General features: G+C 50.8%; 1 protein-coding gene across 4 annotated transcripts in view; it reads left to right on the top strand.

Annotated features, from left to right (window-relative positions):
* GTF2IRD1 (GTF2I repeat domain containing 1) overlaps positions 1-24,842 on the top strand; it is a 99,522-nt gene extending 74,680 nt beyond the window's left edge. The window contains exons 22-26 of one of the 4 annotated variants that reach the window (XM_081132504.1): positions 16,570-16,647; positions 18,345-18,537; positions 20,626-20,663; positions 23,183-23,319; positions 24,592-24,842. In XM_081132504.1, the coding sequence (XP_080988630.1) occupies positions 16,570-16,647; positions 18,345-18,537; positions 20,626-20,663; positions 23,183-23,319; positions 24,592-24,660 (515 nt within the window). In that variant the 3' untranslated portion in view covers positions 24,661-24,842. Of the gene's footprint in view, positions 1-16,569; positions 16,648-18,344; positions 18,538-20,625; positions 20,664-23,182; positions 23,510-24,591 lie in introns of those variants that run through there. The other 3 variants (XM_081132502.1, XM_081132501.1, XM_081132503.1) reach the window with 3 other exon arrangements.
* Positions 24,843-25,968: the final 1,126 nt, after the last annotated feature.

Below are 25,968 nucleotides of genomic sequence, written 5' to 3'. Positions count from 1 at the left end.
GGGAGGACACTGGGAGGGATTTCAGGCCTCCAGTCAGGGGAGCTTTGGGCCAGGGGCTTCACAGGATCCCCAGGGGTGGGTGTTCAGGCTGGAGGAGCCTGGGACTCAGAGGGATGGTAGGGCTAGGCCCTCCACTTGTACTACAGTGAGCTCCAGCCCTAACTTCAAGGGGCCAAGGTAACCTAGGCCTGTCCCCAGGACCCCAAGCCAGTGAGGCCTGGAGAGGTGCACACCATTGGTAGCTCCTTGCTGCACGAGCTGGGCTGCTCACCACCTTACCCAGCTGCCTACAGCAGCACTGAGTTAAAGTAGGGAGACTGGGCCAGGGGCCAGAGAGGTGGGTGGCTGGGGAAAGCAATGGGACGTCTCTGCCCTCCTAGCCCCAGGCATCCAGCTCCCGGGAACAGATGTGCTCCAGGGGCCACAGGTGACTGGGCACCTGACAGCCAAGTGCACAGAGCATGTCAGGAATGTTTGCTGTGGAAAGGGCTCTGGATGAGCCTAGCATCACCCTCTGTGCTCAAGTCCAGATGACCTCTTCCAAAACCCAGACCTGGGGCCTTGAAAACCTGGGATAGCAGAGGAAGCTCTTTAGGATATGTTGGGAAGAAGTAGTGGTGACTAAGGAAGGAGGGGGCTTCTGCCCAGGTAGCAGGTGTAATAATAGCCATCAGACATTCTGGTAGGTCATAAAAACCTAAAGGGAATGGCAAATCCATGCCCATGGTGAAAATTTTGAAAATACAGAAATCTAACTGCCCAGATGGCTGTTCATTTTTATGGTGATACATTTCTTCCAGATTTTTCTGCAAGCTTATTAATTTTACATCTCACTGTTCTTTCTCTAAAATTTACATACACACAAACCCAAAACATGTCTTTAAAACACTTTATAATATTCTATCATCAAGCTGCATCATAGTTCTGTAACTACCCTGTCCCTCAACTGTGGACAATTGGGCAACTCCTCACACTATGGACACCTAATATCCATGTCATGCTTATGATCTGCCAATTACAAAGCCTTTCCATACCAGCACATGTGATCTCCCCTAATAACTGGCTTAAAGGAAGAAACAGACTCTGAGAGGTCAAGGAAGTTGCTCAAGGTCACTCAGCGAGCGCTCATGCTCTCCCCGCCCTCCTATTTCATCTACACTGGGTGGCTCTTTGCTGCCCCCTTTTGGCTGCCAGCATCTATAACATGGGTCCTGCCTATCTAACCCTTTAGGCTCACAATCCTTTGGGTTCATTTATTTGTACAACAAAAATTTATTGAGTGCCTGCTCTGTGTCAAGCAAGATATAGGAATACAAAATATACAAAAATCTCTCCCCTTGTGGTGCATATATTCTAGTGGGGGAGACAGATAAAGAAGAAGAGACAGTATCATATTCAATAGTGACTAGCGCAGTAGAGACAAGGACAACAGATAGGACTAAAAGAACTGAGTCCTAAAAGAACTGAGGGGATAAGCCAAGTAGAAATCAGGCCAAAACATCCAGGGGGTGGGGTTAGTCAGTGCAAAGGCCCTGGGGCCCTGGGCATATTTTGAAAGTAGAGCCAACAAGATTGCTGATATCGTGGATGTGGAGTGTGAGAAAAAGAGAGGGAACAAAGATGACATTGTGGGAGAGGACCAAACATCCCTCTACCCTCAAGGTTCTCTGGCTGGTCTAATAATTAAATGGACATGAGAATAAAACCAAACTTAATATACACGAAAGAATCAGAGACCCCACATACAAGAGGTTCAGAGATCGAAAGGGGAATCAGGTATATGAGACATCCTGAGCCAGGGGTGAGTTCATGCACCTTGGGGGCTTCAAAGGGTCACTGCAGGATGATAAAAGCAAGACATTTAGTAAATACAAGTTTGCCCTGCTCTGTAGATAGGTCAAAAGAAGCAGTTGTCCTTAGCTCAAAACAATCTGCATACCACAGAGGCACATCGAGGGGTAACTGATTTTGAACCCCTACAACATCAAGATTTTGTCCCAAGCAACTGGAAAGGGAAAGGGGGCAGAGTCTGAGTGGTGAGCAAGTTTGACCCCCCAAGTAGACAGGCAGGTCAGGCAGTTGGATCCACAAACCAGGGAGGGTCCCGCTAGACACGTGCAGTCTGGAGCCATTCTGTATTGAAGCTGAGGAACTGGATCACAGTGAGGATGGACGACAGTCCAGTCAGAAGGGGTCGAAGAAGGAGCGCGGGGGCCTTCTAGCATTTAGTTGTTGGGGAGATGAGGAGAGACAGGTGGATCACCTAGAGGGTGTGGTTTCCTGGAAGCCAGGTGAAAACTGTTGAAGGAGAGTGATCACCTGGGCCAAATGCTGCTGAGAGGTCAAGTACAAGAGACCTGAAACGGAACTGTGGAATTGAGCAACCCAGAGTCCCAGGAGGCCTGGTTAAGAGCAGCTTCAGCCCTAGCTGGTTAGAGCATCGGCCAGAGGACTGAAGGGTCGTGGGTTCGGTTCCCAGTCAAGGGAATGTACCTTGGTTGCAGGTGGAAAGCAACCAACCGATGTGTCTCTCTCATGTGAATGCCCCCCCACCCTTCCACTCTCTCTAAAAATCAGTGGAAAAAAATATCCTCAGGTGAGGATTTTTTTAAAAAGCAGGTTCAGGCAGTGTGGGAACCTTTGTGGAGTAGTGGACTCAGGAGAGAAGAGAAATGGAACTCGCCAGGGACAGATGACCTTTTAGGGACAGAAGAGAGATGGAGAAGGAGCTGCAGGGTGAAAGGGATCAGGAGAGCGTGCTAGAGGTGGGAATAGCAACAGCGTGATTTTAATTATTTTATTTATTTAATATATTTTTATTGATTTCAGAGAGGAAGGGAGAAGGAGAGAGAGATAGAAACCTCAGCAATAGAAGTCATTGATCAGCTGCTTCCTGCACGCCCCCTGTTGGAGATCAAGCCTGAAACCCGGGCATGCGCCCTGACTGGGAATCAAGCCGTGATCAGTTTGATGCTCAACCGCTGAGCCACCCCGGCTGGGCACAATAGCTTGATTTTAGAGAGAGAAATGAGTGATGTAGCAGAGAGGAGGGTTATCCCCCCAAGAAACAGATGGGCAGAAGAGGGAGTGCTGAGAGCTTATGCAGGGGCCCCTCTGCTGACTCCTCAGAGAAGGGCAGGGGAAGGGTGACCGGAACAGGGGACTGTAGGTTCTGATGGGGGTAAAAGACTTTTGGAGTCAGGGTCCTAGAGGTGAGGCCTAGAAAGATGGGAAGGAACAGAGAAGGATGCATGGTGTGGAGACACCATGGAAGGGCCACTGCTGTTGATGACCGTAAGGTTTAGATGTGTCAGGAGGGAGGAGAGGAGGTTGAGGCACAGAGAGTCAGGGCTGTGGAAGGCTTGTCTGCATGTAGGTTGATTCCCAAATATGAGGGGAGCAGTGCTGGTTTACTGAGCCCCAGCTGCTGCCCTGTGAGTTCAGTGCTACCCACAGGCAAAGACCTACCCTCTTCCCCCAGCCCCAGGAGAACCAGCTGCATCTGGGGGTCAGGGCAAGCTCTCCAGGGAGCTGGGAACTTCCAGCCTGGGAGCAGCCACAAAGGTAGGGAGCCATGAAATGACCACATCCAACCTTTGCTGAACCCATGGCATGCCAGGCCCCGGGCCTTTCACACCGCCTGTAAGGTCACTGCTATCACCATTCCCACTCTGCAGCTGGGCACACTGAGAGTAAAAGAGGCAAAGTCGCGTAGTTAGCACTGGCCCAAAGTCATACCCAGGTCTGTGCTGTTCTAGAGCCTGAGCAGGGGGTGGGCAGGGGATATTGGGTGGTGGGGGAGGAGGGTCACAAAGGAATGAGGCCAGAATTATAAAAGGCCCTGACCCAAACCCTGGTGATTCAAGCTTTATCTTGTAACATTGGAGGCTTTTTGCAGTCTGATGTGATAGGATCTGATTTGCATTGTCCTACGGTTACCATGGTAACCAAACATCCACCCACTTTGAGTGGATTATAGAAGGCAGACCGCAATGAAGCCAGGCATTGGGCTGCGGGATGCAGAGATGGGTGGAGTTGGGATCTACATGTAGAAGGGGATGGTTCTGGAAGGGTGATTGTGGTCTGCAGGCCTGTGAGACATCCAGGGGCAGATGTGAAGTTGGCGGGTCCTGAGTGGTGCTCAGAACCAGCAGGGTGGCGTTAGGGCTGGGCATGGTATGAAGGTGGCAGAGAAAGGCCCAGGGTACACTGCAGAGTACTGTGACCTCCAAGGGACCTTGAAGGAATGGGCCCGTGAAGGAACAGAGGAAGGTGGAGCCCAAGGAAAGGAAGTAGAGGGATTTGCCTAGTTTGGCGCATCAGGCAACTGTTTGCAAATCTCAGGAGAGCTGAGTCCTACTGGGCAATACCAGAGGGGTCAAAGAAATAAAGAACATTCTAAAACTATCTTCAAATAGTGGTGGCTTTAAAACGGTTTTTTTTAAGTCTTGGAAGGTAGCAAATTCCCAGTTACTGGAGAGAAGCATTTGAGCAGAAGTTGAGTGTCCACTCAAGAAAGAGGTCACTTCCCACAGGGTGCACTGCGAAAGAGGAGGGATCGGCTTTTCCAGCTGGAGCTGCCTTTGGTTGGTGCATCACCCACCTGCCTGGCAAGAAAGGGCCAGAGCCCTGGCCCTTCAGAACCAGGGAGGATGCAGAGGGATGAGCCTCCCCACAAACACTGAATTTTACTTCCCTTTGCTGCTCAGCTCCAAGCTTCCTCACAGCTCCTCTCTGGTCTGAGAACCAAATGATAACCAGTTACAGGCCCAGCTGCCTGCCCCAGCTTCCTCTCCTTTTAGTTCCTTCAATCCCAGCCGTGCAACCCTCCCTGCCAGCTTGAAGGAACTCTCTGGTGATCAGCCAGCCCCCTTCCACCCTCTCCCCACCCCAGAGCAGGAGCTCCAGGCCCCAGAGACACAGCAGAGCTGCCGACTTCCTGTCTGACTCCAGCAAGTCAGGTTTGCCTGCTGGGCTTAGGTTTCCCTATTTGTAAAATGGAAAAAGTCCCACACCAGGGCCAACCTGGAGCACACAGCCAAGGCAAGGAGGGGAGGAATGAATGGCCTGTCGGGAGCAGGAGGTGGCGAGGCGGAGAGGCCGGCCAGGCTGGAGCGTGGAGGGCCTGGAAGGCCTGGCTTTGCAGTGTGGACTAGACCCTGCAGACCCGGCCTTGGCAAGCTCTTCCGCTGATGTCGCCGGAGCTGGAGCCCCCGTGTGGGCCAGGGCCCAAGTTCTTGGCCAGTCCCAGCTTTATCTAGGAAGTCTTCACATAGACTATTTCATAAACTCTACTTTAGTTTTAATTTAAAGAACTACTGTGTATGTTAAATTACATTCTGCTGAGGAAAATAGATAATTCTACCTCACACCCCCCAGCATGGCCTGAGGCCAGCTGTGGGCAAAGCTTCTCAGGGAGGGTATAAATAAGGAAAGGCCCAGCTCCAAATGGAATGACACCTCTTGTCATTGTTCCCATTGGTGCCCCTGCCAGGTCTGTCTCTTCTATGGGTCTCCTGTCATTCAGCAGGTACTGTGTGGAGTGGGCTTCCTGGAAGGAGGCCCTGAGTTGGGCCTGATGCCAGCAAGGTGTTGACATCAGCTGAGGGCATCTGGTCAAGGGCCTGAACAGGAGCAGGAACAGGTCCCCTTCTGCCCCTTAAGAAACTGGTCCTACCACTTCTAAGCTGTGTGATCTTAGATAAGTTCACTCTGTAATCTTGGATAAATTAATATCTGTGATCTTGGTTAAGTTACTGTCTGTGTTGGATAAGTTAACTTTCTGTCTGTGATCTCAGATAAATTTATTGTCTCTGGGCCTGGAGGTTACGTGGAGCAGAAATGCCCTCCATGGTGTCCTTTCTCCACCGCCCACCGGCCCCACCCCCAGTCACACACTCACTCCTCTGGCTTCTCCTTCCCCACCTTCTCGCCACCCTTCCAACTCTGTCAGGCTCTTGAAAACTCAAAATAAAACTATCCTCTCTCAAGTTTCTAAAGATATCACAATTCCAGCGCCAGCCACATGTTTCTCCACTTAATTATCTCTGCTTTTCTTTGTTAATTAGGCTCCAGTAATGATCTGCCTCCGCCTTCCCTGGAGGAGCTGGCATCTGCTGGGTGGGGCCTGGAGGCCTTTGTGGGCAGACAGACGCCTGGCTGCCAGGCCCAGAATTGGCTGGCTGCCTCCTTTCTTCCAGGAGAGACTGCGCAGTGGGCGATGGAAGGATGTGATGTCAGGAGGCCCTGCCCTTTTCCTGGCCTGTTCGGGCTCAGCTGGGTCATTGCAACCCCATCCTGCCCTGGGGTTTGTCGGTGTTCCCAGGCCTGCCGGTGGGGGAGGGGGACCTCAGGGTTCCCGAGGTTGTTAGACAGGGGCCTCTACAGGCCCCAGAAGGAGCAGTGGGGGCTTCTGACTCTTCTGCAACATTCCAGAAAACCTCACTGAAACTATGTCCCCAGCTGAGACCACCCAAGCTGACAGGAACAACCAGCGCCTTTATTTGGGCTGGAATGAGATCAGCTTGAGGGGTCACCGGGCACTGCATGCTGAACAGAAGCTCTTGCTGCTTGATAAATGCGTCTTTGAGCCACAAAAGTGAAGGCGTGGGGGGGAGGGAAGCACTAAGCGTGGGTCAGCACCGGCTGTTTACTGGGTGGACTCCATCTTTCCAACCTCCTGAGGAGGGGTCTGGTGACAAAAGAGGCCTCGTGGTGAGGGGAGCTGGTGATGGGGGACATGCAGCCCTACCCCTCTGGTGCTCCCAGACATGGGGACCAGGACAGCCCCAAAGAGGGGCCCCTTCAAGGATTTGGGAGCTCAGGTGCAGTTACTTAGTGTGTGGGGCCAGGCACTGGGCTGGGTGCTGGACTTTGAATCAACACTGATTTTTAAAAAAACACCCTGCCTCACACAGCTTACATTCTGGCATGGATGCAGAGAATAACCAATGTGTGAAGTATAAAGCGAGTTAGATGTGAACGCTAAGGAGAAGCAGAGAAGCCATGAGAGAGGTGGTGTTTATTTTTAGGGAGTTACAACAAATGGGTGGGTGGAAAGGCCTTTAAAAAAATTAAAGGCCTGAAGGGGGCGGTAGTGAGCTAGGGGGTTTGGACCAGAAAAGCACTGCAGGCAAAGTGAACAGCAACTGCCAAGGCCCTGAGATCACCTGCCAGGGTGCTGGAGGAAGGAGGTCGGGGACATGGTAGGTGATGAGGTGGAAATGGGGAGAGAAGGCAGATTGTGTGGGGCTGGGTAAGATGCTGCCCTTTGTTCCCAGTGAGCTGGGAGCCAATGCAAGCTTCTGAGCAGAAGAAAGAATCCAATTTAGACTTTAACAGGATCACCCTGGCTGCTGGGTGAGGACAGACAGGATGGAAACAGGGAGAAATGTAAGAAGGGGAAGCCCAGTGATGTGTGGTTGGCTCCAGGTGTATTTTGTAGCTAAAGCCAGCAGAACTTGCTGATGTTGCTGCGGGAGAGAGGAGTCATGTTTGACCTCAGGGATTTCGGCTGAGCTGGAAGAGGTGCCTGTAGCCGAGATGAGGGTGATTCAGGAGGAGCCAGCTGGGAGGCTGCACTGTCAGGCGCTCATTCTGTGGCATGTTAAGTCTGCGGTGTCATCCAGTAGCAGGTCCACGCACAGTCAGGGGCTCAGGGAGCAGACTGGGCTTGGTGTATAATTGTATAATTTGGGAAATCATGAGCACTTTGCTAGTTTTTAAAGCTCTAAAACAGAATGAGATCATTGAAAGTGAGTCAAGTCAGAGCCGGAGTCCTGGTGCTGTCAGTGCTCATGGGTCAGGAGGTGCTGGTCAGGTGGGAGGGAGCCGGGAGGGGGTGGTGTCCTGAAGCCGAATGGAAAACCCATTCCTCCCTGGGGGACAGCCTTCTGCCCTTGTGGCCATGAAGATCCCACAGCTCAGAGGCTTGGCCCAGCATCTTGCAGGGATGTTGGGATCAGGCCTTGAGCAGTGATGGCTTCTTAGCAGGACCCGGTCTTGGGCTTGAAGGGAAAAACAGCCCTTTGTAGGTACAGCCCCCGCCATGCAGGATTATAGATGCCACACAGGGCGGGGACGGAAAAGAAGGTCCCCCCTTCACAGTCTAGGAAGCAGGGCAAACCCGAATCGATTATCTGTTCCCTGAAACTACGTATATTTCCCATGGCCTCTCTGGTGGGAACCTGGGGAGTAGCAGGCAGAACACATTACCTGGGCAAAAAACGGGGCGAGTGGTACCAGCAGATGGTCTTGTTTGCCAGGGGGAGAAGGGTGATTTGCCCCGTGGACAGCAGAGAGCCCTCCGCAGGGTTTAAGCAAGGAAATGACACAGTTAGGTAGACTGTTTAGAAAGAGCAATGGGGCTTGCAGCGCAAAGGAGGGATTTGGAGAGGCCAGGTGAAAAGTTATGGCCACAGGGAGATGAGAGCTAGCTGATCCATGGGCTGGACCTGTGGGAGGTTTCTCTGGGAAAGTGGCTTGTTGTGGTGGCCCCCTGGATTTGTGGATGGAGGCAAGGGCTCACAGGGAGTTTGTATTAGTTTCCTGTAGCTGCTGTAATGAATTACCCAAACTTAGGGGCTCCAAGCAACACAGAAATATTGCCTTGCTGTTGCAGAGGTGAGAAGTCTGAAATTAGTCTTACAGAGCTAAAGTCAAGGCATGAGCAGGGCAGGTTCCTGCCAGAGGCTCTAAGGGGGAGCCATTTTCTTGTCTTTTTCAGCTTCTAGCAGCCACTTGAATTCCTCTGCTCACGGCCCCTCCTCCATCTTCAAAGTGCATCACTCCACCCTCTGCTTCTGTTGCCCATCTTCTGTTTTTGACCTTCTTGCTTCCTTTATGAGACTCTTGTGATTATACAGGGTGCGGCAAAAGTAGGTTTACAGTCGTGAGTGCACACCACAGAGTTTATTCTTGTATTGTTATTTATTAATTTTATTACTTTCCTTATGAACAGCTCTAAAACTACTTTTGCCTCGCCCTGTATTTAGGGCCCACTGGAATCAGCCAGGATCATCTCCCCATCCCAAGATCCTCAAGTTAATCACAGCAGCAAAGTCCCTTCTACTATATAAAGAAACATAGTCCCAGGCCCTGGGGATTAGGACGCGCACAGCTTTGGGGCCACTACTCAGCCTACCAAGGGTTGGAGGCAGCCAAGGTTTCTCCCTTGAGCAGCCCTGTGGGGGAGTGGGGCCTGGGACACGTGGAGAGGCTATTTGGGGGAGTACAGAATCCAGGGCGCTCGAGGAGGCAGTTGGAAATATGGGTTTGGGGGTTGCAAGTACAGAAGAGTGAGAAGGGGCTGCAGCATGGGTGGGGTAGTAGGAAGATCTTCTCCTTCCCCCACGTGTGGAAACAGGGTCCTAATAGGCAGTCAACACAATTATAAGCCTGGGTTTTAGACACTCCTCTGCCATCTCTGCAGCCAGGACAGAGAGAGTTGTACTACAAGGGGTTAGGACTCTGGGGTAAATCCTGGCTTCCCCACTCACTGTGTAACCTCGGGCAGGTTGCTTCTCTGTGCCTCTGTTTTCTCGTCTGTAAAATGGAGATACTCATAGAGCTTCTTCATCGGGTTGTTGGAAGGATTAAGGGAATGAATCCATGCACAGACCTAAGAATAGTGCCTGGCACATAAGAGCTTGATCTCTCTATTTATTGAGCACCTATGATGTGTTAGGCATTATTATAGGTTCTGGGGCTAGAATTGTGAACAGATAACTGAAAACAGACAGCAACCTCAGCCCCAGGGAGCATCCCTTCTTGTGTAGTTGGCTGTAGCATTGGCGGCGGCTGCTGTACAGCGTGAGGATGTGTCCTCGGAATCAGCCAGGTGAGGCAGGAGAGTATGCATCCTTTCTGCCCCAGCCTGTGCAGTCAACCGCCCCAATCTCTCCACCTTTTCCAAGAGAGATGCTGATGCCCTGAGAGCATGGCATTCTGGGCCTGGCCAATGTGGCCACAGTTTTGCCTGGGCCTTGGCCAGCTTTGGGTCAGTGCTGTCCCCTGTAAAGCTGGGACCTGGGAGCAAAGGGAAGGAGGCATTTTCCCTTGGGAAGGGCCATGAGCGTGGCTGGCCCCAGGCTTGTCTGTCTAGGACAGACGCCCATGACAAAACCTGCCACCTGCTCTGCCCAGCCTGGCCCGTAGGCTCGAGCCATAGAGCTATAGGAGAGTTTGTGAGACAGCCCTTCCGGAAGGTGCTGGGCTGTTCTCAGACAGGAAAGCAGTACCTAAGGGTCAGAGAGACCTGAGTTTGAGTCCTAGCACCACCCATTGCAGACCATGGTCCTTGGTAGCTTTGGGCAGGCACTTTGACTCCTCTGAGCCTCAGTTAACTTATCTATAAAATGGGGATCTCAACACCTAGAGGTCAGGCTTGTCCTGAGGAATAAAGGGCATCACTGTGTAAATTTCCAGGCCATCTCTGGCGGGTGTGTAATCAGCAGATGTGGGATTTGCATCCCGATGCTGGCAGCTGAGGTGGCAGTGGAAGGATCTGGTAGCCCCAACACGGGAGGCCCCAGCCAGAAAGCATCCTGTCGGCCACTGTTTCAGCCTCTTGTTTGCAGCTGGAGGGCAGACAGCTGGGCTTCAGGGAGGAGCACAGAGCACCTGCCCAGGCAGGTTGTGTCCCACCCACCACCTACCCCAGGAAAGAGAGGTGGATTGTTGGGGGCACAGAGCCAGGCCTGAGGGAACTGTCAAAGAGAAGGCTTGTTTTCTTCCGTCCTCTCTTCTCCTCCCCAGTGAACCTCATGCACTTATCACATCAATCCCTCTGCCGTTGATCTCTGCATGTAACAATTGATTGCTATAACTTTTTATTTTGAAATAATTTTTAATTTACAAAGAATTGCAAAGATTCAGAGTTCCCAAATACCGTCTCACCCACATAGGACGTTGACATCTTACATTAACCATGGTACACTTGTCAAAGCTAAGAGATTAGCATGGATTGATTGATACAGTGCGATTAAAGTACAGGCGTTAAGTTTCATCAGTTTTTCCACTAATGTCTTTTCTGTTTCAGAATACAGTCCCGGATACCGCATTGCACTTAGCATTCATTTATTTTTATTCTCATTGGTGTTCCCTCGTATTTGTCTGCTGACTGGTTAATACGTACTACAGTGAACACCCATGAGCCCTGCACCCATCCAAGAATTAGAACAGTACTGATAGTGTACTGTTCTCCCCCACAGGCTCTCCCTCAGCCCCCCCTCTCTCCCCAGAACAAATATCCTGAATTTTATGTGTACCATTCTTTTGATTTTTGCCTCCAAAATTTCAAAACTGCAGGGGGGAAATGAAAGACTAGTATAGTGACGGCCTATATATCCTTTCTCTGATTCATTAATTCTTTACATTTTACCATGTTTCCCACCCTCCTCCCTCTCTCTCTGTCTCACACTGACCCCACCCCATTTATTCCTGTCTCTCTGTCTCTTTTTCCGTTTGAAGTAAGTTGCAGACATCTTGACTCTTCACACCTAAATATTTCAACGCACCTCCCACGTCTCCTTAGAACAATGCTTTTCTTCTACATATCCACAGTGCTGCTATAACACTTATGAAACTTAACAACTGACTCCCTCCCTCTTGTCTAATATATGGTCTGTATTCAAATTCCCCAAATGTCTTTTATGGCTGATTCCCCCATGATATAATCACTGTTCACTGGTTGCTATTTTAAATTTTTCTGTCGCATATAATATTTGCCTAAACCAAAGTTGTTTCATTTGCTTTTTTTTTTTACTTTTATAAGAAGGTGGACGTGGGTTCATCTTTTAACCTCTTCTTGGGCCTGCATGTAGGTGCAGCAGAAATTCCATCATCTTTGTTTTACAGCTAGAGAAACTGAGGCTCAGGGAGGGAATGGCTGTGCCGCAGTGGGGTGTATAAAGTCTGGGGCTTGCTTTTGTCACTTAACTTTATGTAACATAATGTAGAAATGTGTAGCTGTAGCTCATTTGTTTTCACTGCTCCCGAATATTCCCCTGAGCGATTACACCACCCTGAATTCATCTGTCTTCCTGCCCTTGACTGTTTGGGTTGCTCCCATGGCCTTGTAGTTAGTACCCTTGAACATGTTTCTTTTTGCACATGTACAAAAGTTTCTCTTGGGTCCATGAGGTCACAGGCCTGGGCAAGGGCCTCCACCTCACTGCAGCACAGCCACCCCCTCTCTGAGCCTCAGTTTCTCCATCTGTAAAACAGAGATGACGGAATTCCTGCTGCACCTACAAGCAGGCCCAAGAAGGGGTTAAAAGATGAACCCAAGTGCACCTTCTTATCCTGGCAAAGGTCTGGTGCCAGGAAAGGGAAGTGGTGTACAAGCTACAGGCCTGAGGGAGGGATGTAGCTCCTCTCCCACCTGAGTGGCCCCAGGCAGGTGGAGCACCCTTCATATCCACCCATGTTCTCTGCAGGGCGGGACCCGCCCAGGTCTGCTCGATGCCTGGATCACCCAGCCCACGCCTGGCAGGGAGAGGGGAGAGGAGGAATGTTTATTCTTCCCTTCTGGACAGAGCTCTCCCTCCTAAGCAGCCCTTCCCTCACTGCTGGCTGCTGTGCTTATGATCATGATTATCTGCATATAGTCATCAGTTTCTGAGCTGCAGCCCTCAGACTAGGCAGAGAAAGACCAGGCTGTTCAAGCCTCTTGTACTTTGCCCCAGGAGAAGGCTGTGGGGCCACCCCAGGCATCACCCTGAGCTGATTGGCTTAAAATTGTGTACCTAGTATGGCTGTGATTTAATAAACTTGGTTGCTTTCTTTCCCCAGGCAAAATTCCATTAATCCTCAGGCTAACAGACAGCAGATTAGAAAGGACAAGATGAGAGTTTCTGGGGCAAAGATTAGTGAAAGAGAAGACCAGGAAACTGGAATGAGCAAGAAGAGGCAGGAGAAATGCCTGCAGGATGGGGCAGGGCAGTGGGGTACAGGTCACTGCTATGGGGCAGGTTCAACAGTATTTTCTAGGTGGCACTACAGGGTCACCTCCCCCACGCCCCCCACTGTGTGCTTAATAAGAAAAGGGTACTTGATGCATTTTATTTATATATATATATATATATATATATATATATATATGTATATATATATATATCTTTATTGATTTCAAAGAGAGTAAGGGAGAGGGAAAGAGGGAGAGAGAGACATCAATAATGAGAGTCATTGATCCGCTGCCTCCTGCATGCCCCCTACTGGAGATCGAGCCCGCAACCCCAGCATGTGCCCTGACCAGGAATCGAACCGAGGTCTCCTGGATCCTAGGTCCATGCTCAACCACTGAGCTATGCTTGGCCGCCTTGATGCATTTTAGAAAATGGCCTCCCTAAAATGAGTAAAACAAAACCCAGGGGATTAAGAGAATAAACTTCCATTATCTGGAAGAGTCTCAAGTAAAATTTAATTTCCTGAGACCACAGGATAATTGAGGCATTGGTCTAGTAGTGCCATCAACAATTTGACTTTGATGGCTTGAGATCTTAACTTTTTTTTTTTAAATATATCTTTATTGATTTCAGAGAGAGGAAGGGAGAGGGAGAGGGAGAGAGAGATAGAAACATCAATGATGAGAGTCATTGATCGGCTGCCTCCTGCACACCCTCCCCTGGGGACCAAGGCTGCAACCCAGGCATGTGCCCTGATGGGGAATTGAACCGCAATCTCCTGGATCATAGTTTGATGCTCAACCACTGAGCCACGCCTGCTGGGCAAGACCTTAAATTTTTTTATATGATATGGCAGATGTGGAAACTAAGGCCCAGGGAGATTGAGTGATTTTCCAAATGTCACACAGCATTAGGGTTACAATCAAGATTGCCTTGTAATCTACTACGCCAGGGACCTTCCCTGTCACTGTCCCTGTAGACCCCCTTCTTCCTTACTGTATATAGGCATTCAAGTAGCTACATTAAGGACACACACACACTCTGCCTTGAGCCCTAATTATGATGTTTCCAAATAGAGAACATTCTGAAATGTTGTAACTATTGATGTCTTTTACAGCCAACCTAGGTTCAGAGGTGCTCAGGAAGCTGGTTTATTCTAAACTCCCTGAAATAAATTTGCTGACTCAGGGTTCAGAATAATAGTAACTAGCCTTTAGACCATGGAGTGTAGCTCCCCCCACCCCTATTCTTTACCCCAGGGGTAACCAGATGCAAGCAAGCTACATTGGCCATGGACTTTGACTACAGTTCACATCAGGGGAGACCAGTTGTCCTGGGCACCTCCAATCCACAACACAAGTGTGTTCTGATTGGCAAGTTGCCCTCTCCCCTGCATAGAACCGGGCAAGTTGGGGCTGGAGTAGGAACATGGAGAGGTTTCGTCACCTCTAGTTTGGGTTTCCTCCCAGAAAGTGGGTCACTCCTTTGCCTACACAGCCTGAGGAGCTGCCTCCTGTTTCTTCTGAGTACCCAGAGGGGCAGGGCCACTCTCCCCTCCAGCTGTCCTGCTCCCATAACCTACCTGGCCCAATTTATTCAAATGATCCTTTAAGAAAAAAGGAATGTCTTTCCTCCAAATTAAATAAAAACAAAGAGGTAGGGAGAAGCCAAAAGACATCCTTTCTGAGGCCTGATGCTGAGCAGGGAGAACCCGTGATGACTGGTTGCAGGCTTGGCACAGTCCTCACGTAGCACATGCTTGGTACACAGCCGCAGCTATGACCACACTCCAGAGGTGTTCAGGACACCTCCCAGTGTCACTACCGTCCCTGAGGCAGTCCAAGTCCCACTCCTGACATTTAACTGTTCCCACCATTTCTGGTTTACTGCCTAGGACTCTATGTGCCTTCTGTTGCCTGCCCCATGATGTCACTCCTCCCTGTCGGCTACAGCCTGGTTTGGAGGAATCCCTGCTGGCAAGGGGACAGGTGGAAAGTGTCTGCCACCTCCTTGAAGGCTCTAGGTGGTCCTTGGGCCCAGGACTGTCACAGTTGTCTTCCCCGGACCTGGAGAAGGATCAGGTCTATTCTTGCCATGTCTAAAGTACTGAGGACCACCTGGAGGGGCTGTGTTGGGGCATGTGGGAAGGAGGTTTCCGGGGGTGCTGAGTTTGGGGTCTTGGTGCAGCTGAGTAGGGCCATCACTCCCTGAGCTGGGGACACAGGAGGAGGTTAACAGGGATGCCTGATGTTTTTGGTGTCTCGGGCACCCAGACGGCTGAAAAGAGATAGGTGGGAACTCCGAGATACAGCAGGTTTAGATTCCAGGGTCAGGAGTGTGGCCATGAACAGGACCAGACAAGGGGTAGCGGGTGGAGGAGCGCTGGGAGGAGGGAGCCTCGGCAGTATGGAAAGCCCTCTGCCCTGTGGGGCAGCCCCCAGACTATGGGAGAGTGACATGCAGACAGGACAGCAGATGCTGAGAGGTACAGAGCCACTGCCTGGGAGACAAGTTCCCAAGTTGGCTCCTAAATGGAACGGGGTTCTGTGTGATTTTCCAGATTAGAGCAGGAGTTGTTTTTCTCCACAGACCCATTCTGTCTGCTCTGCCCCTTATCTCCCAGGCCCTGGCTCCCTGCCTGTGTCCAGCTCCGCCCCCGCCTGGCCCCAGAGGCCCAGCCAGTGTGGTTACTGTGTGATGGTGCAAAGTGCCCTTCCTGGAACTGCAGCTCCCTCCCCAACCCAGGCCACAAGCCAGCAGGCTGCTCTGTCCCAGGACCACTTCATGCCATCCACTCCCTTAGCCTCTCCTTCACTCCACATCCCCCAGCCTAGGCCCTGTCTCTGGGGCTCCCCTAACCCCAGCTGCTCCTCTAGGCCAAGGAGAAGGGTAAGGGGAGCACAGGGTCCAAGCAGCAGGGCCCACGAAGAGCTGCCCTGGGCAGGGGAAGTGCCCAGCCCCAGTGTCCAGAGCACTCGGTCTCCCTGTACAGGCCTGGGGCTCATGGTCTATGAGGCAGGTGGGATAAGTGCCTGGTAGCCCAGCTCGGTTACACTGGCACCTGCTGCTGGACCCATCACACCCACCTCCCCTAGCACCAACCTGTGCTTCAACCACAGCCAGTACACTGTGACCTTTCACCCTTTGGTACTGGGCATGGGCCAGTCCTTCTGCCGGGGTGTCTTTTCCCAACCCTACTCCATCCACCACAAACCCCTTACCAGCCTTCTGAGAGAAGGAGAGAGACGCCACTTAAACATCTTACTTCCCCCAAGGGAGCCTCTCCAGACTGGCACAGATCGGGGTGAGCACCACAATTCATGCCCTGTGTCTCCGTGTCTCTTCTGGGTGGGCGCTGTGACTGTGTGCCACCCCTCTAGGCTGTGGGTTCCTCAGTGGAGGGGCCCTGCCTCCCTCTCCTTGGGTGTTCTGTGCCTGATGTGGGGCCTGTGCTGGGGTTGCTGTTTAGAGAATGTGGGATGGATGGATGGATGGATGGATGGATGGATGGATGGATGGAGACAGAAGCAGGCTGCAGGGGTGTGGGTGGGGCCTGGAGAGACGGCTTCAGCAAGTGAGGGTTAGGAGTGCCATGTGGGAGAAGGAGCAGGTCCAGTGGCCAAGCCCATGCAAACCCTCAAAGCCCCTTGTCTTCCTCTTGTAGATGAAGATGACGCCAACAGACTCGGGGAGAAGGTGATCCTTCGGGAGCAGGTGAAGGAGCTCTTCAATGAGAAATACGGTCAGTTTCCCAGGGCAGCGCCCGTGGGGCAGTCTGTGGAGCCAGTCTTCCTGGGTGGCCCCTCCTCCCTCCGCAGCCAGCTGGCCTCCGGTTGCCCCCAGTTGGCCTGCCAGCTCCTTGGGGACATAGTTGCTCTGCCCATGATTGATAGAAACTGATCCTTCATTCCCCCTGTCGGAGAAGGGGAAAGAGCCCCAGTCTGTGGTGTGCAAGGCAACCACAGCAGTCAGCATTTCTGTTCCTCTGGGGCTGGGCTGTGTGGCAGAGGCCGTGGCCCACAGCCAAGTGCTTATGCACATACCCGTCTGCCCAACCAGCACTTAGCCCTGAGGACTCCAGAGCGAGGAGTCTGCTCCAGCCGTCAGGGGGCTCAGTCTGTGGAGGGCGATGGACATGGGAAAGATGAGCGCCAGGAGATGCTAGGCCCTGTGCTGAAGGCATCCAGGGCAGAGCCCAGGAGGGGACAGTTAAGAATGCTGTTACAACTGATACAGCACTTTCTAGGTTATTAAGTGCCAGGCTGTACCAGGTGCTATACATGCATTACATTTTATGTGTGAGGAATTTAGCATTATCTTCATTTTGCGTTATAGCAGAGGAGATATAACAGTAAATTTTTACAAAGAAGAATTTCAGAGAGTGAGAAGGGAAAAGAAAATTCAGCGGTGTGGCCAAGAAGGAGGGGAAGGGGCTGGGAGGGGGAGGGCCAAGCTTCTCTGGCTAGGTGAACAGGAAAGCCCCTCCAAGAGGTGCTATTTTAACTGAGACTTTAATATCAAGAGGGGACAAACACTCAAGGGAAAGCGTGCCAGACAGAGGGAGCAGCTCTGTGACTGGGGACCAGGGAGAAGGCCAGAGGGCCAGGAGCATGAGCAAGAGACAGGGAGGTTCCTGGTGCGGCAGAGAGGTGGGCAGGCCTGAGGCGAGTCAGGGTTTCACTTTGAGAGTAAGTGGGAAGCCTCTCTGCTGGTGGTTCGTGTGTTGTCTTTTTCGCTTTTTATTTTGGAACCAGTTTTCAAGCACACGCAAAAGCGGAAAGAATGACATAACGGCCCACCCTGTCACCCAAACCCAGCTTCTGTGATTACCAGCATTTTGCCCGTCTTATTTTATCTATTTCCACATACTCACTTTGCTATTTTTAATACTTTAAATCCAAGACATCATATAAACATAAAAGTAGTGGATTTTAAGCAGCTACCAAGTCCTCATTTGTCCGCTCTAGGTGTGCACATTTTTTAAAAATATGTTTTTATTGATTTTTAGAGAGGGATAGAAAAAAACATCAATGAGAGAGAAATATCATCAATCGCCCCCCTCCTGCACACCCCCCACTGGGGATCGAGCCCACAACCCAGGCATGTGTCCTGACCGGGAATCAAAGCGGTGACCTCTTGGTTCCTGGGTCGACGCTCAACCCTGAGCTACACCAGCCAGGCTAGGTGTGCACATTTAACTAATCATTGCATCAGGCACATGTGATGGTACCTGTTTCATTAGCATTGGGTATTAGGTTTTTAGTTTTACTAATTATATTTTTTAAATGGGGTGTGTGTGTGTGTGTGTGTTGACTTTTAAACTCTCTCTGGGGTGTGATGGCTGCTGCACTGGACTCTGCCAAGTTCCAGACCTTCCCCAGAGGGCTTGACCTTCTACAGGGGACATCTTCTCCATCCCTGACCCCCTGTGCCCTCTAGGTGAGGCCCTGGGCCTGAACCGGCCTGTGCTGGTTCCTTACAAACTGATCCGGGACAGCCCAGATGCCGTCGAGGTCACAGGACTGCCTGATGACATCCCTTTCCGGAACCCCAACACATACGACATCCACCGGCTGGAGAAGATCCTGAAGGCCCGGGAGCATGTCCGCATGGTCATCATCAACCAGCTCCAGTGAGTGCCCCTAGCACCTGGGCTGGGTGGGAAGAGTGGGTGGGGACCACGGGAAAGGGTGCTGCCTGGATCCAAGAGGGGAATGCCCAAAGCAGGCCCCTCCAAGAGTTGGGGAAGGGGAGAGTGAGATTAAGAGACCTATCATGCAGTCGTACGGAATGCAGGAGACAGGCTAGTTTAACACTCAAATCTTAAAGCTAAGGGAAACTGACACCCAGATCAAGGAAAGGGACAGTGGAAGTCACAGTGGGTCAGCTTGGCTTCAGACCCAGGTAGCTTACTCTGTCCAGGCTGCTATAACAAAATACTGTAAACCAGGTAGCTTAACAAAAACTTATTTCTCACAGTTCTGGAGGCTGGGAAGGTGCCAGCAGATTCACTTTCTGGTTTATAGATGACCATCTTCTCCCTGTGTCCTCACGTGGTAGAAGGGACAAGGGGGCTCTCTGGGGTCTCTTTTATAAGGCATCAATCCCATTCATGACAGCTCCATCCTCGTGACCTAATCACCTCCCAAAGGCCACACCTCCTAATACCATCACATTGGAGACTAAGTTTCAACATTGAATTTGGGGGGGACACAGACACTTAGTCTGTATCACCAGGTATTCTGATTACAACCCTTTTCTACTGAAACACACAGCCTCAACAGTCATGGGTGTTAGTTTATTTTTAAAAATTTCATTAAATTTGACCTTCTGACTCTATCATTAATTTTTACCCATTTTAATGGTATTTATAAAATAACTCATTTAAGCCCTGGCTGGTGTTGCTCAGTGGTTGGAGCGTTGGCCCATGCACCAAAGGGTCACAGGTTTGATTCCCGGTCAAGGGCATGTACCTGGATTGCAAGTTCAATCCCTGGCCCTGGTCGGGGCATGTATAGGAGGCAACCAACCAGTGTGTCTCTCTCACATCAATGTTTCTCTCTCTCTCCCCCTCCCTCCCTCCCGCTCTAAAAAAAAATAAATATCAGTCATTTAATATTCCCATTACCCAGAGATAACCATTGTCCATATTTTATTTTTATTTTTATTTATTCTTGTCCATATATTACCATATATCCTTATAGTGTTTGGTTTTTTTTTAAATAGAATAGTTTGTTTATTTTCAGATTTAAAAACAAAGTAGGAAAATCCAAAAAGGTAGAAGATAATCCATAACGCCCCTCTTCAGAGTTCACATTGTGGTGTGTTTCTTCCATATTTTTCCCCAACACAAATTTCCTTTTCAGTTTCACACTAGATGTTTTAAAATTAAAATAATATTTACATGTGTACAAAAAAAGTCAAATCATTCAAAAAGGTCTCCAATGAAGAATAGAGGTTTCCTTCCCCTCCCTCCACTCCCTGAAGTAACAACTGGAAAATACAGGAAATCATAGGAGGAAATGCCCACCACCCCACCCCCCACAGGCCAACCTGACAGAGAAAACTGCACAGACATTCTGGGGCTTTCCTTCCACGTTTCCACTTTTCTTTTCTTTTAATGCCTCTTAGACATGCTTTTGGGGAAAATGAAACTGAGATCATACAGTATTTATTTGCAGACTAAATAAAACTTGATGTCTCCTGTCTGGCGGTCTTGATTGCACGGGAGCATTGTTTGTGTCCATGATAATTTCCTTTAATGACTGTACAGATGGACCATATTGTCTCTACTGATGGACATTTGGGTTGTGTCTAAGGTTTTTTTTGGTTTATATAAATAATGCTGCCAGTAAAATAATCAATAAAATAAAAATAAAAGATTTGTAAAAATTAATGCTGTGATGAATATCCATTTACAGAAATCTAGGCACACACTTCTGATCACTGAGTGAGACCACACCCTTGCTTTGTAGATGAGGGAACCAGACCCCAAGAGGCCATTTGCCTGGCACAGCACTTAATCAGGCCAGGCTGACTATTCTCCACCTGTCTGCTCTGTGGGGAGAGCCGGTGCTGACCATTTTCATCTGGGTCTTACCTGGCTATACTCCAGCAGCTTTGGTAGCATCTCATCACAAGAGATGTCCATATTCAGGGTGCAGGTGAGAAGGAAAAGGGAAAACCTCGTTTTCTAACTGCCACCTCATTTCTTTTTCAGACCCTTTGCAGAAATCTGCAATGACGCTAAGGTTCCAGGTAAGTCGGGCTGAAGGAGCCACCCTTCTACCTCTCAGGGGCCATCTGTGGACTTATAGCAGATGGCATGCAACAGGTGGCTGGCAACCTAGAGAAAAGTATATCCCTCCCACCAAGTACTTCTCCAGGTAACCTGAGATCTCCATCTGCAGGGCCAGTATTTCCAGGAGGCCCCAGGAAGCCTGTAGGTGCCCTTTGGAGGGGGGCCCTGCCACAGCACAGCTGAGCATGTCAGATCAACTAGAAAGGAAGGATGAGGGACTGGCTGGAACCAGGAGGAGGGGATGTCAGGCTCATGGAAGCCACCTGGGGAGAGAAGGGGTGATGAGTCTGGCAGGGGTAGGGTAGGTGGGTGCTTCCTGAGACTGCCCTCAATTCTGCCTGCATTTGCAGGGCACATGCCTGCACCTGCCACTGGGCTTTTAGAACCTTTCAGTTTGCAGGAACCTGGGAAACTGTCTGGTACAACAGTTCTGATTAAGAAGATGTGTGATAGGACTCAAGATGATGTACCCCTGGGTGATTAGGAGATGTGCCGTCATTGGACAGCTGGGAAACTGAAGCCAGAGATGGGGAAGGACTTGCCAAGGCCACATAGTGAGTTGGTAGCCACCCAGAGCCCTGTGTCCAGACTATCCATCTGAATCGCAGGCCACTGTGGACTGCAGGCACCAGCATAGCTGCTTGGTGGGAACAGTAGTGGGATTCAGCGAGGCCACCCCACCCCAGCCTGAAACCTGAGACCCCCAACTCCAGATAGGTCCAGGTTCACCTGAATCGCCACTGCCTGGGGTGGCACGGCCCAACCAGAGACCACCTCCTCCTGTCATGTGCCCATCAAAAGGACGGGGCAGGCCACCAGGCACTTGGAGTAGGGAGGTGACTGGGTTTGGGAGCTGCTCCCAGGTCAAAAGCAGAGACACAGAAGGCCCTGAGGAGGCCTCAAGGAGGAGGAGAGTTTGGGACGAATTATCAGAGGGTAGATGCCGTCACTTGCATCCACCACTCCCCCACCATGGCCGTCTATAAGGCCTATAGTACCCACGCTGGCCACAGCCCGAGGCCAGCACCTCTGACTTCTTTTTAACGGGGAGCTGAAAAGGGTCTCCTAGGTACCTGCAAACTGAAAGATTCTATTTTTTTTAATCCTCACCCAAGGATATTTTTTTCTATTGCTTTTTAGAGAGAGAAGAAGGGAGAGGGAGGGAGGGAGAGAGAGAGAGAGAGGCATTGATGCGAGAGAGACACATAGATTGGTTGCCTCCTGCATGCCTGCAATCGAGCCTGCAACAGAGGACCCTTCAGTCCACAGGCCAACACTCTAACCACTGAGCAAGACTGTCTAGGGCTGAAAGAGTCTAAAGCCCAGGGTCTGCTATAGGCATGTGCCCTGCAAATGCCCAGCCAGTCTCCAGCAGCACTCACTGCCTCCCACAAAATTCCCTCCTCCCTAGCTCACAGCCTGGGCTCTTCTGCCTTCAGAGTCTTCTATTTCCCGGGGCCTCTATTTATATCACATCACAGACCCCCAGGCTTTGGTTTTTCTTCAGCTGGGCAAACAATTGCCCATGGGCCCAGCCTGCCTTCCTGCTGTGTCATTAAGACCCTTCTGGTGGGCTGTATTAGGTTTCTACTCAGTAACTGGTCCACTCAGTCAAGCGCCAAGCCCCACTTATGTAGCACACAGCTGCAAATCTTTTTTATAAGTCTTACCTGTATCAGTTCAATTCAGCAGTAACAAAACACCTGCTGAGTCCTGCTCTGTGCTGGGCTTGGTACTGGGCTCTTCCACACACGTAATCTCCTTGGCGTCTCACAGTACACTGTTTGCCGCTTTAGGCTCAGAATGCTTAACCAGTTTCCCAGGGTCATACAGCTGGTAAGTGGTAGCAGTGAAATTTGAACTTGAGACTTAAGGCTCTAAAACAGGAGGTTTTTTTACACTAGGACACTGCCTTATCCACTTGTACCTGTGAACTGTCATCTGTCACAGCATGGTCAGGTTAGGGTGATCACATATCTGAAATAACAGAAGCAATAATATCGATACCAGTTCTTAGTTTCTGAGGATTTATTGGAGGCCGGGCACATTATCTCATGGGACCCTCCCAGCAGCTCTGTAGAATCTTTACATTTTCCTGGCACAGAAAGAAAGATGCAGGGCATTTAGTGACTCTCCCAATGCCCAAGTCGTGCGGTCCCAGAGGCTGTGCTCTTCCCCGTGGGCTTCCAGGCCCCAGGGGGGATCCTGGGAGTGCTGGGGAGGCCTCGCCGGGAGTGAGGACAGTGTTAGCAGAGGCACGCGGGCAGGTGGGAGCAGGTGGGGGCAGGACAGGCGGGCTGTGGGGCCTGGCTAGGGAAGGAGGCTCGAGAGAGGGGCCTCAGCTGGTGGGTTGGGGGCTTTGGCTTCTGAGAAGGGGACTTTAAACCTGAAACACAAAGGCCTTCTGCAGGGTGGCTGGGGAGGCCCAGACACAATGGTCTTGGCCTCCAGCGTCAGCAACATTTTCTCCCACCAGCCAAAGACAGCAGCATCCCCAAGCGCAAGAGAAAGCGGGTCTCCGAAGGGAACTCGGTCTCCTCTTCCTCCTCGTCTTCCTCTTCCTCTTCCTCCAACCCAGAGTCCGTGGCGTCCACCAACCAGATCTCACTCGTGGTAAAGTTGCACAGACCTGGACCTGACCACTCTTCTTTCTGGCCCTGTACTCGGGCAGGGCCATCCACTGTGAGATGTGGGTTTGGGGTACAGGGAGGCACTGGACTCTGAGTGGGCTTCACAGCCTGGGGTTCCAGACACAGCTGCCTGATCTACCCACAGGGTAGTCCACCCTATTCATCGGGGCCTCACCGTTGCCCCGGCAGAAAGTCACATCCCCACTGAGCAGGTGGGCAAGCCAAGGCTGAGAGAGGTAAAGGACCTGCCCACTCTCCTGGGCAGTGCCAAAGCAGGACCCCAGGCCGAGTCCCAGGTTTTCGGGGCAGTCAGATGCTAGGCTAATCTCTGCGCTCACGTCTCATGCTCCAAACCCACCACAGCCCTGGGAGGTGTGGGTGCTGCCCACAGTGTGTAGATGAGGAAAACGAGAGTCAGAGGCTGGCTCATTCTGTGGCCTCACTACCGCCAGTGGTGGGTGGAAAACCCACCGGCAAAACTCCACCTGTTTTGCCATGTGGCTGGGTTTGGTTCTCCCCACCCAAGAGGAAAACCTCATTCAGGGCATACACTGAGAGTTCTTTCTGATTTCAAAATATTAGCTTTGAAATCCTGAGTCCAAATGGGGAAAATACTGGGACACATTTGGAAAAGATTTTTTTGAGATATAATTGACATATGACATTATATTAGTTTCAGGTGCACAACATTATGATTCCATATTTGTATATATTGTGAAATGATCACCATGATAAGTAGTTAGCATATGGTTATAGAATTTTTTTTTCTTGTAGATTTCAGGATTTCTGTATCCTTTGACCATGTTTTCCTTCATTCCCTTCCTGGAAACCCCCAAAGTTCAGGCTTTGCCTTTCTCACTGCATGGGTGTGTAAGTGCCCACCAAGGGTTACTAGCTCCTCCCACACCCCAGAGAGACAGGACATCTTTGGAGCATGAGGCCTAGAGGGAGCTGTGTTTATGGGAATGACCACCTGTTCTGAGCCAATCCCCAGTTCCCTCTGGCCTTCATGTCTGGTCCACATGATTAGCCCCTGCAACACAAATGGGAACAGGTCAGAAGTCTCCAGCCCAGGCTCCATGGCTTCTGGTGAACTGTGTGACCTTAGACAGGTCACGTCCCCTCTCTGGGCCTTCAGCAGCCTCAAAATAAATAGCATCTGAGGAAACCCTTCAGAAAGCAGAGTTAAGGGTTCTGGTGTTCTTTCTACATCACCTGGAATCCTAACCGGGACCATTTGTCCCCCTCTCTCTAGCAATGGCCAATGTACATGGTGGACTATGCCGGCCTGAACGTGCAGCTGCCGGGACCTCTGAATTACTAGACCTCAGTGCTGAATCAGGACCTCACTCAGAAAGACTAAAGGAAATGTAATTTATGTACAAAATGTATATTCGGATATGTATCGATGCCTTTTAGTTTTTCCAATGATTTTTACACTATATTCCTGCCACCAAGGCCTTTTTAAATAAGTAAAAAAAAAAAAAAAGCGTTGCCTTTGCTCTTAACTGTTGCGTCTTCTCTTTTAGAATTGCAGCTGCAGCTGTCCCTAGGGTGAGGTCAGGAAACCCAGCTCAGGTGGCCTGCCAATACCATCTTTCCTTGCCAAAGTAGTGGTCCCTGACCATTGGGCCCTAGTGTCTGGGTACAGACTCCACTCATTTCTCTGCTGCTGGGCCCATGTGACCTCAGGAAGAGGGGCCTTGTAATGCCAAGTGCCAGACCAGCCCTCAAGCACACAGTGTGGTAGGGGGCTATCTTGGCCCCAATAACTCAGGTGAAGTCAAACTTGTCAAGTATGATCATGAAGTGTGGGATCTCCATGGCTGGAGGGAAGGCATCTTGGAGAAGGGGCTTTGGGTTGGGCCTGGAGAGTAGGGTGGAGTTTTGATATAGCTCAAGGTGTTTGAGTAGCAGAATGATGGGTCATATTTGCATCTCAGAAAGACCACTTTGGTGGCAAGTGGAAAAGTGTTAAAAGAGGTAAGACTAGAGGCAGAAACATAAGGGCTTGGCACACAGGTTGCTCATTCGCTCCTGGTGGAAAAGAGGCATGTGTGCTGAGGGTCCTTTCGAGGAAGGGCAGGGTGCCCTGGGAGCACAAGGCAGGGCATCCTCACCTAGTGCAGAATCGGGAAACAGTCCTTGAAGCTGAGACTTGAAGAGCACATTAGGAGTTGGTGGGACAAAGTGAGGAGAGATGGGGCAGATGGTGTTCTAGGAGAAGAGAGCCACATGTACAAAGGCAGGGAGGTTGGAACGAGACCCCGGAGCATTCCAGGAACAGGAAGAAGTCACTGGTGCAGGGGGCTTGAGAGTGGCTGGAGGTGAGATAGAGGGTAGGTGGGGCAGGCGGCAGGCTGTGAACATGGTGCTGCACTGAAAGGGTGAGTTGGGACAGAAATGCAGCCTGAGTTCTGCTGACCCAGGGGTACACTCTGGGGCCAGGATTCATCCTTTTTCTCACAGGCTTATGGGGGGGGGGGGGAGCCGGGGAGGGCGACAGCTTAGAGTACCAGAGGAGAAAGGGGAGAGCCAAGACCAGAACCACATTTTGGAAGGGTTTGCCTTCCTGCAGAGAGGAAAGGTCAGAGGTGAGAGAAGCTGGAAGACCACGTGGGAGGCTCTTACC

The sequence above is a fragment of the Miniopterus schreibersii genome, assembly GCF_964146895.1.
Source record: "Miniopterus schreibersii genome assembly, chromosome: 3".
Taxonomy (NCBI): Eukaryota; Metazoa; Chordata; class Mammalia; order Chiroptera; family Miniopteridae; genus Miniopterus; species Miniopterus schreibersii.
The sequence above is the reverse complement of the archived record's forward strand: the minus strand, read 5'-3'. Positions and strand labels throughout refer to the sequence as shown.